At 38.7% G+C, this 10,274-nt stretch overlaps 1 protein-coding gene across 1 annotated transcript; it reads right to left on the minus strand.

Moving 5' to 3' along the window:
• Positions 1 to 7,000: 7,000 nt before the first annotated feature.
• LOC132313889 (uncharacterized) lies at positions 7,001 to 8,962 on the minus strand. Its single transcript, XM_059812825.1, has 8 exons — positions 8,923 to 8,962; positions 8,763 to 8,874; positions 8,680 to 8,707; positions 8,425 to 8,548; positions 7,909 to 8,271; positions 7,707 to 7,810; positions 7,497 to 7,630; positions 7,001 to 7,376 (listed from the first exon to the last, which is right to left on the minus strand). Exons 1-8 carry the CDS (start codon positions 8,960 to 8,962, stop codon positions 7,001 to 7,003), a joined length of 1,281 nt encoding a protein of 426 aa, XP_059668808.1.
• Between the last annotated feature and the right edge of the window lie 1,312 nt (positions 8,963 to 10,274).

Genomic DNA, 10,274 nt, shown 5'->3' on the forward strand with positions numbered 1-10,274 from the left:
TGGTGCGCGCCCTTTTTTAGGTTTTTTTTTAAAAAAGTTCTGATCTAAGGGGCATTTCGGGTATTTTCCTTAAAAAATAAAAACTTCTTTTGACATGGTCATGTAGAAAACATAATTTTTTTTTAGGAAAGGGGGGGGGGGGGGGGTTATTCACAACGTTTTTTTTTTAAAAAAATGTCGTTTAAGCCCTCAAAACCCCATTTGAAATCCAAAAATCTGTGCAGGCCCTACATAGATTTGAAACCAGGAAAGTCTAATTTTATGAAACTTTGAAGTTTCATATCTTCTTTGTCCGGACTCCGAATCAAGTGATTTTTGAGTCTAAGTTTATTAAGTTTTGCTTGTCTATCGAATGGTATAAACAGTTGCATCCAATTCTGTGACGGCCCAAGTTTTTCAACCCGGTGCGTCAATGATGAACCGAAAGATGACCCGATAATGGATCCGAAATGCGGAAGCAAAAGACAAAACAACGGTCTCTAGAGATACAACATGGCTCTAAGACACCATTATGACCCTCAATGAGGTCACGGAACCCAAAGGAATCAAATGCGGAAGCAACGTTTCAAAAACGAACAAGAATGAACCTAGGGCAAAATCGTCATTTCCAGCTTAAAATTGGGTGCCACCAAGCACACCATTCGAAAGACAATGAAAAATTAATGAATTTAGACTCAAGAATCACTTGATTCGGAGTCCGGATAAAGAAGATATGGCTTACGGAAGAAGAAGGGGCAAAATGGTCCAAAAGAGGCAACCCATGAACATCTAACCGGTTAGGAGACCTTCCTAACCGATTAGGAAGCCAAAAACAGTGAAAAAAACGCTACCCACACTCATCTAACCGGTTACGAAACCCCTCGTAACTGTTTAGATGTGAAGGGGCAGTAAGGGTGTGACCCAAAAACTTGGCAGTAGGGGTTTTTTCTGGAAAAATAGAAATTTGAGGCCTTAGATGACATTTTCTGGAAAAACTCAAAGAAGAAACCCCCCTCAAAATCGAGTTTTCTAAGTGACTACCAAGGAAAATAAAAAAATATGCAATATAAAATGCCCAAAATGCCCTCCCAAGAAAACTGGTCTAGAGGGTCCAAAAAGCTGCTAAATTTAAAAAATGAGAGCTGAACTTCGGATGAGATTTCCGATGCCAAGATGGCATTTTATGGAAAAACACGAAAAAGAAACCCCCCCTTAAAATCATATTTTCTAATCAACCATTTGAAGAACGGAATTTATTTCCCAAAGAAAATTTCCAAAATACCCTTAGGTCAGAATATGCAACAAAAGTGAAAAATGAGTCCGTAGGAGGCTCATTTCACCAAAGAAGAATCCTTACCTGGAAACGACCATGCACGCAAACGTAACTTACCTAGTAAGACATGCTACAATGGTTTATGGCCCAAAAATATGGCCGATACAAAATATGACCCCCCAACGGCCAAAATGCCAAAAACGAAGTTTAAAACGAGAACTTGGAATTTAAAATCATGAGATGGTTTCAAAATGCCGTTTGGCCTTTCGCCACACTTCATACATGGTGAATGAATGCTAATAGAAGAATCAAAATGGAATTCCTACACCCAATGCAAACATGGTGAAGCAAAAACTCAATATTTTACAATACTTTCATAATATTCCATGAAGTCAAAATTTACATAGGATACAAATTACAAGTCATTGGCCTCCGGCCTCATCTCATACATGTCAAATACATCGTAAAGAGTGTACTCATGTACACATTACATATAAGGAATCAAATGTACACATGTTGACATATAAGACTATAATTGGCATTCCAAGCCAACCTTCACAAAAATGGAAGTCTCCAAGTCCACAAACCATCCAAGCATAATGAAGACCTCAACTTTGATTCTTGTACCTGAAATATACCCCAGTATCGTAGGGGTGAGTAACATAAAGCTACTCGTAGGAAATGAGCATGCATCGACCTACGTTTTACAAGTTTGCATGATTTAATTATTGTGGTTCATTCCACCTAGCGTCTATGTCAAAGGTGAGACTCAAGGAGCATCCTAGCTACCTAAGATCATTTCTAGCATCAATCACCTCATTCATGCAATTTTAGTAACATAGGGTCATGCTTACACAAAGTAACAACATAGGAGCATGCTTACACAAAGCAATAACATAGCCGCATGCTTACATAAAGCAACAACATATAAATTCTCAAGGTTATCAACTTGAAGTCTAAAATGTAACATCAACTAAATATAACAATTTAGCATAATTAGAATATCTAATACCACACATCAAGACATAGATTCTCTAGGTTATCAACTAGAAATCTAAAAGTGTGAAATCAACTAAATATAACAATTTAGTATGGATGTACTTAACAATATCAAAATCGCCAATAGCCAAAACCACAAGTCAATAAGGTAAACATGATTGTCAACTTGGAATTGAATGGGAAAACAAAAAGTGGAAGACTTGGACATCATGCTCGGAATTCTGCCGAGACCTCAATGGTTATTCTGGGCACTAACCCGCAGGGAAGACCACCCTAAGTGCGCACTATCTCAATGACTTAGAGGACTCATGTCCCCGTACTAGAGCCAAACCCTAGCCATCTCAACTCAACAATATTCCAAGATTCTAAAATAAGCCAAATAAGTTCATAACTTATATATATTACTACTACATAGTAACAAGTTAGCAATATAACTCTCAATTGTGCATAATAAGCATTTCATATCCATAATGCTACGAAATCACAAGCCAATAATATATTCATATTAGAGACATACTCTCATGAATATAAACTTAACAACAATGCTCTTTAATGCATATAACACAATCTAGTGAATACATCACAAGTCTAAATCTATGCTCTTAAAATAGAAACAACTTCTAAAACATGATTAGATCCATGGATACACAAGATAGAATTTAATTACATCAAAATAATTAAACTCTCTAGATTTCAAATCATTTCCAATTGGCCCCAATTTAATATATGTTAATAGACATATCATGGTCATTACATAGATTCACACACAAGCTTAATTAGGCCCATGAAACCACAAAAATTAGATTTTAATTAATTCTCTTAATTAAAGTCTCTAAATTTTCAAACTCAACCAAATGCTCTCAAATTTAAGTATGTTAACAAACATGACAAAACTTAATTTAGAAGCATAATACAACTCAATTCCATGCAAGGTATGGCCATGAACTTAAATTTTTCACAAAAGATAAATATTAATTAAAAAGAGCAATTCTTATTTAATTAATCCCAAATTAATATATGTTAACCAACATATTAAAACAAGATTTTCTACCATGCCACAATTCAAATCAAAGTTATATATCATCATGAATTTTAAATCTTATACAAAGAATTAAAAATTACTAACTTTCTAGATTTGATACAAAGCACATATATAAGTTGTATAATCATGGAAAATATACAATACAACACACAAGAAATCCTAAAACATTCCCTACCTCTATTTGAGATGAAATCTCAAATCCCCACTAAAATAAATTGGCTCCGAATCCGACGAAACTCCTAGGTTTTGTCGGGGACAACACCACGAACATGAATCCCAAGGAAGCCCCATCAAAAACACAACTTGACTTCAAACCCGAACTCAAGAAATGGCCAAAACGAGATTCCAATCAGTTGGAATCGTAGGCCTCGCCGAGGGGAACGATAAACACAAAGGCATCACCACTTTTTAATGAAGGGAAGAAGTCCAAAAGAGGAGAGAGAAGACGGCAGCCATGGATGGAGCTTGGACCGGCCATGAGAGAGGAGAGAGAGAGAAAAATCTGATTTTTCTTTCTAAGACATCCTATTTATAGAAAAACTTAAAAAGTGCCCCGAACGGGCCCCGCCGGGTCCGGAAAAGTAGAATTCACGCAGACACACTCAAATGGCAAAAATCCGTGAATGAAAAAGATTCCAAATGAGAAAATATGAACAACGAAAGAAACGGTGTCAAAAACTGAGTCCCGAGCAGAGAGTTATGCCCAAAACAAGTTTGGCGCAAACCGGGGCCAGAAACCCTGAAACTGGAAAACATCGTCCAGGAGGAAATTCTAAGAGTCCACGACTCGACGAAATGTGAAAATGAATCCTGTACGAGGATCCAAACTCAAAACAAGGCATTGAGTAATAACTTTCATTAATTGCACAATGACCCCTCCAAAAAGTGAAAACTGGGAAACTGCCCCAGAATGAAAATATCTTTCAAAAGATATTTTCTTAGATACCCCTGAAATAAAATATCTTCAAACAATATTTATGAAAAACACCCCAAGAAATGAAAAAGTTTCCAAAGAACTTTGCATTTATGCCCTTATGGACACCGGGAGCAACCAGAGTATTTTCTCACGAAAGTAAAGACTCGTATCTCATAGAAATCATTAAGAATGAAGATACGCGAAGTCAGAAACTGTCACGCCCCTAGACCGTGGTTTGGATTGTGAACACAACACACAAATAATCACATTCTCAAAATTAATAAATATCCTTGTAACTTGTCTCAACCACGCATCCACCTATCCATTTGCCTTTATAAAATCAAGACTGAAAATAAATAGATAAGATGCCAATATTAAAACTTTAAAGTTTTAAAGTCTGAAAGAACATTTATTACATGCTAGGAAAATTCTAAAGAAATATAAGACAAAACATAGTCTATTATGCGGAACAAAACACTACAACACTAGCCCCGACTCTGTCAACAGCTGAGGAGGAACACCCTCCATACCATCCGTGCCATGACCTGAAAAGATATGTATAAAATAGGAATGAGCAACCACAGCTCAGCAGGAATTACTTAAAGCGCACAACTTAATACCTTCGTGAATCCAAACAAAGGACGGATAAAAGATAAAGGGATCATACAAGCTCAGGGGAAAGCAATATATCATATGAGATAATAAAATGAAGTGCCATGTAACGCCAATGCCAATGCTAATGTCACTGACACCTCTCACTTCCCAAAGTCCCATTTCCATCACAAAAAGTTAATGTAATCCGGCCAGAGCTGCTCCCTGTACCACGAGAAGAGAATTGATCATCTATCCTTGATCCAAGGCAACTCCTTGTAATCATTTGGGGCCTAGTGACACAATTATGTGTAGGCAACTCCTACGTCTTCTCTAGATTTCCATTAACTGCACAGACAAGGCAACTCCTTGTCCGGTTTTAAAATCTTTGATTCAATTCCCATTTTATTTTCCAAACTCATAGATACAAGGCACCTCCCAGTTATCCGGTTTTCAAAACCATTTAATAAAACATTTGCACTTTCCTTCTCATTCTAACATCACCCCCATGCTCATGTGAGATGCATGTACATTTGTATAACATGTGTACAGATAATGAAGTAAATATAGAAATCTCAATTCATATAAAATATCATTGTATTGCATTTTAATCCACACACAGCATGGTAATTAATAGGCTAAGTAACCCATGGTTGTATAACATAAGAAGCATGCTTTCTAACTTACATTTGCCGCATAACAATGTAAACAGTGCTTAATAATATTTAGGAAATCAAGTACAAAACTTCCCATACCATAACAACTAACATTCAAGTAGCAGCCTATGTTTACAAGGTTATAACTTTTCCTACAGTTATAATCTAGGGCTGAAATTGTTATCATTGGAAAGCTTGTTTCGAGCTAGTCAATTTAGACTCAAAAATCGCTCAATTTGGAATTAAACAAGGACGGTATGTTCCTTTGAAGTTCAAGTTGCTGTGATTCCAGAATTGCGAAAAACAAGTAGCTGCCTATGTTTTAAGCACAAAACACATAGAATTGATTCCTTAAAGGTAGAGGGTGTGAGAGTTAAGTAATCCTACCTTAAAGAAGCTTGAAACTCAGCAACAATCACAACTTAAAGCAACTCAAATGATGGATCAAAGCCTTCCAAGGTAGAAAATGAAGAACACTTCCTTCTTTGTTTACAACCAAAACCCTCTTCTTTTAACACCACTTTCCAAACCCAGCAACAAAAGAAATGGACTCAAGTTTGATATCAAAAGAACCCTCACTATCTAAGGAACATTTTTCCTTCACAAAGCCCCATCAAAATCCCAACACAAAGCTTCCAAAATTGAGCTTAAAAGGTATTACTATGGAAAGGAAATAGAATGCACGAAAATTGGGTTTTGCCAAAATGGTTTCTAAGAACAAAACACTAGGCATACTATATGTTATAAAATGAATGGATATGGTGCAACCACATACACCTACACATGTCATCCCCTCCATGGATTAAAACCAAAATTATAAGAAATGACTCAAAAGTCCTTTTATTTCCTACTAAATACCATTCATGCCATTTGCATGATAAAAGTCAAGAATACCCTTTCACAACTAACCAAATGCCAATTATGCTATTTTGCATAGTAAAAGTCTACTTTGCTCTTTATCAAATTATCAAATACTATGTATTCCATTTGTAAAACAAAAAGTCCATAATACCCTTTATGAAATACTAATTGACAAATATGCTATTTGCATAACATAGTCTATAATATTTCTTAACACATAATGATATTTAATTCACATTTGCAAAATAATCATATTTTTGAGAATAAAAATAAAATGCATGAATGCTAAAATGTTCGAAAAATGATAAAAATGCAGGTCCTCACAGTCTCCCCAACATACAAGGATTTCATCCCCGAAATCAAGTCGTACCTGGGGAAGAAAACAAACTCGGATACGCAGAACGAACATCCTGTTCCCGTTCCCACGTAGCCTCCTTAATATCGTGATTTCGCCACAAAACCTTCACGAGAGTTACCATTTTTCCCTTTAACACTTTGTCCCGAGTGTCAAGAATCTGAATGGGTCCCTCCTCGTAAGAAACATCCTCATCAATGTCAACATCAACCCAACTCAATACATGTGATGGATCTGGCTCATACTTCCGCAACATCGAAACATGAAACACATTATGGACCCTGTCCATCAATGGTGGCAATGCCAATTTGTAAGCAACCTCGCCCACTCAGTCCAAAATCTCAAATGGCCCAATGAAACAAGGTGACAACTTGCCACTCTTTCCAAACCGTAGCAATGCTTTTCGTGGAGAAACCTTGAGAAACACGTGGTCTCCCACCTTAAAGGATAATGGCTGTCTCTGTCTATCTGCGTAACTTTTTTGTCGGCTCTGAGCAGTCAACAACCGCTGCTGAATCAACTTAATCTTTTCAGTGGTTTCCAAGACAATGTCTGGCCCTAAGGCAGCTGTCTCACCCACCTCAGTCCAACAAACAGGAGAACGACAAGGCCTACTATACAATGCCTTAAAAGGAGCCATCTCAATGCTCGACTGATAGCTATTGTTATAGGCAAACTCAACAAGAGGTAAATGATCCTCCCAACTACCACCAAAATCAAGTACACAGGCCCGAAGCATATCTTCCAAGATCTAGATAGTACGCTTCGACTGGCTATCCATCTGCGGATGGAATACCGTACTAAAATGCAACGGTGAACCAAACGCTGCATAAAGCCCTTCCCAGAACTTCGATGTGAACTTGGCATCCCTGTCCGAAACAATGGACAATGGAACCCTATGCAATCTGACAATCTTTCTGACATACAATCTGCCAAGTGCCTCTGCAGAATCTGTCGCCTTAACAGGCAAAAAGTGAGCGGTCTTAGTCAATCTATCAATAATGACCTAAATAGACTCATTACCCCTCGGTGACCTCGGAAGTCCTGTCACAAAATCCATAGCAATACATTCCCATTTCCACTGTGCTACTGGCAATGGCTGTAACAAACCTGCAGGTCTCTGATGCTTTGCCTTTACCTGCTGACAAGTAAGACATCTGGCAACAAACTAACCTACATCTGCCTTCATCCCATTCCACCAATACTGGTGTTTCAAATTATGATACATTTTAGTACCACCTGGATGCACAGTAAAATGAGAAGTGTGAAACTCCTGTAACACATCCTCCCGACAAATCGTAGGAACCACAAGCAAACCTTTAAACCGTAAACCACCATCTGTGTGTAAGGTCCAGTCCTTTACTGTGTCCCTACTTGAAATCAACTGATGAATGGCAGCTAAATCTGAGTCCTGTCTCTGTGCCTCAATCACCCGTGTAACAAGAGTAGGTTGAACCACAAGACTAAACAGAAAAGCTGACTCATAACCAACATTGTCATCATAACACTGTAATCCCATCTCTGCTAGATCCTCCAACATCTTCCATTTCTGAATGGCTAACCCAGCCAAAACTCCACGAGACTTCCGGCTTAAGGCATCTGCTACCACATTCGCCTTACCCGGATGATACTGCAAATCAAAATCATAGTCTTCCAAATATTCAACCCATCGCCTCTATCTATTATTCAAGTCATTCTGAGAGAAAAGGTACTTGAGACTTTTGTGATCTGAGAACACCTCGAATCTCTCACCATACAAATAATGCCTCCAGCTTTTCAAAGCAAAAACAACTGCTGCTAACTCTAAGTCATGGGTGGGATAGTTAAGCTCGTGAATCTTTAACTGTCTAGATCCATAAGCCGCTACCTTACCACCCTGCATCAACACACAGCCCAATCAATCCCGAGAAGCATCACAAAAGACAACATAACCCAAGCCACGCTCAGGTATCACCAATAATGGAGCTGTAGTCAATCTAGTCTTCAACTCCTGAAAAGATGACTCACAAGCTTCAGTCCAATCAAATCTGATCCCCTTTCAGGTCATCCGAGTCATAAGAGCAGCTAAGCGAGAAAAGTCCCTCACAAACCTGCGGTAATAACCCGCTAAGCCAAGAAAACTCCGAATCTCATACACATTCTTGGGACGTTCCCAATCTAGAACTGCTTCTATCTTCGAAGGATCAACTGACACCCCATTACCTGAAACAACATGTCCCAAAAACTTCACCTCTTGCAGCCAAAATTCACACTTGGAATACTTGGCATACAAATGGTGCTCTCTCAGCATCTGTAACACTATCCTCAGATGGATCTCGTGATCCTCTCGAGATCGTGAATACACCAAAATGTCATCCACAAACACTACCACAAACTAGTCCAGATATCTATGAAAGACATGGTGCATCAGATCCATAAATGCAGCTGGCACATTCGTCAAACCAAAAGGCATCACAAGGAACTCATAATGACCATACCGCGTACGAAAAGCTGTCTTCGGAATATCCTCATCCCGAACTCGTAATTGGTAGTAACCAGATCTCAGATCAATATTGGAAAAGCAAATAGCTCCCCTCAACTGATCAAACAAATCATCAATCCGCGGTAAAGGATACTTGTTCTTGATGGTTGCATGATTCAATTTCCGATAATCAATGCACAACCTCATAGAACCATCCTTTTTCTTTGCAAACAACACTGGCGTACCCCATGGTGAAACACTAGGCCGAATAAAACCCTTCAACCTCAAATCATCCAATTGCTTCTTTAATTTCTCCAGCTTTGCTGGTACCATATGATACGGAACCATAGAAATTGGTGCAGTACCAGGCATCAAGTCAATTACAAACTCAACCTCTCTTCTAGGAGGTAAATCCGGTAAGTCATCTGGAAACACATCCAAGAACTCACAAACAACTGACGGATAAATTGTCCCCACATCACCATCTTCTTCAGCTAAAATGCTAGCTAAGAAAAAATCACAACAGTCCCAACCACGAACACCATAACAAGATGAAACCAAGGAATCACCCCGATCTCCCACAAACATAAAACAATCTCCCTCCGGCGTACATACTGAAACTCTACCACTGAAGCAATCAATGTTGGCATGAAATGATGATAACCAATCCATCCCAAGAATGATGTCAAACCCTGTCATCTCAAGAAGGATAAGATCAAAAACCAAAGTTCGCCCAGCAATCACAATGGCATAATCCCGCACCACTCTGCTCTCAACTAATGAACCACTGACTGGCGTATCAACACTCAACACTCGGTCCAAAAATCCAACCTCTAATCCTGATGCAAGTGTAAATGTGCATGAAATGAATGAATGAGATGCACCAGAATCAAACAAAATACGAGCCCAAGATCCAAAGACTGGAAACATACCCCTCACCACTGACGGTCCTGAAGATGTCTCAAGAAGTGCATACACTCAGCCCTGGGATATCTGAGCCTGTGAACCTCCAACCTGAACCCCGGACTGCTGACTAGTCCCTGTAGAACTACCCTCCTAACTGGTCTCGATCCCTGTGAAGATGCAGTTGGCTGTGGTGGTCTAGACCCAGACTGTACTGTAGCAGACTGAGATGGTCTCT

This window comes from Cornus florida, unplaced genomic scaffold, assembly GCF_030987335.1.
Source record: "Cornus florida cultivar Cherokee Brave unplaced genomic scaffold, ASM3098733v1 CherokeeBrave_3.0.0_Hap2_Chr06, whole genome shotgun sequence".
NCBI classification, from domain to species: Eukaryota; Viridiplantae; Streptophyta; class Magnoliopsida; order Cornales; family Cornaceae; genus Cornus; species Cornus florida.

Bases quoted from the DNA above. Each gene is read 5' to 3' on its own strand.
- LOC132313889 (XM_059812825.1), bottom strand. From the start codon at position 8,962: ATGCTGAGAGAGCACCATTTGTATGCCAAGTATTCCAAGT. The intron at 8,549-8,679 runs GTGAGTCATCTT...GTGTTGATGCAG, and splicing joins ATTTGATTGGACTGAAGCTT to GGTGGTAAGGTAGCGGCTTA. The intron at 7,377-7,496 runs GTTTGGTTCACC...TTTTGGTGGTAG, and splicing joins TGGGAAGGGCTTTATGCAGC to TTGGGAGGATCATTTACCTC.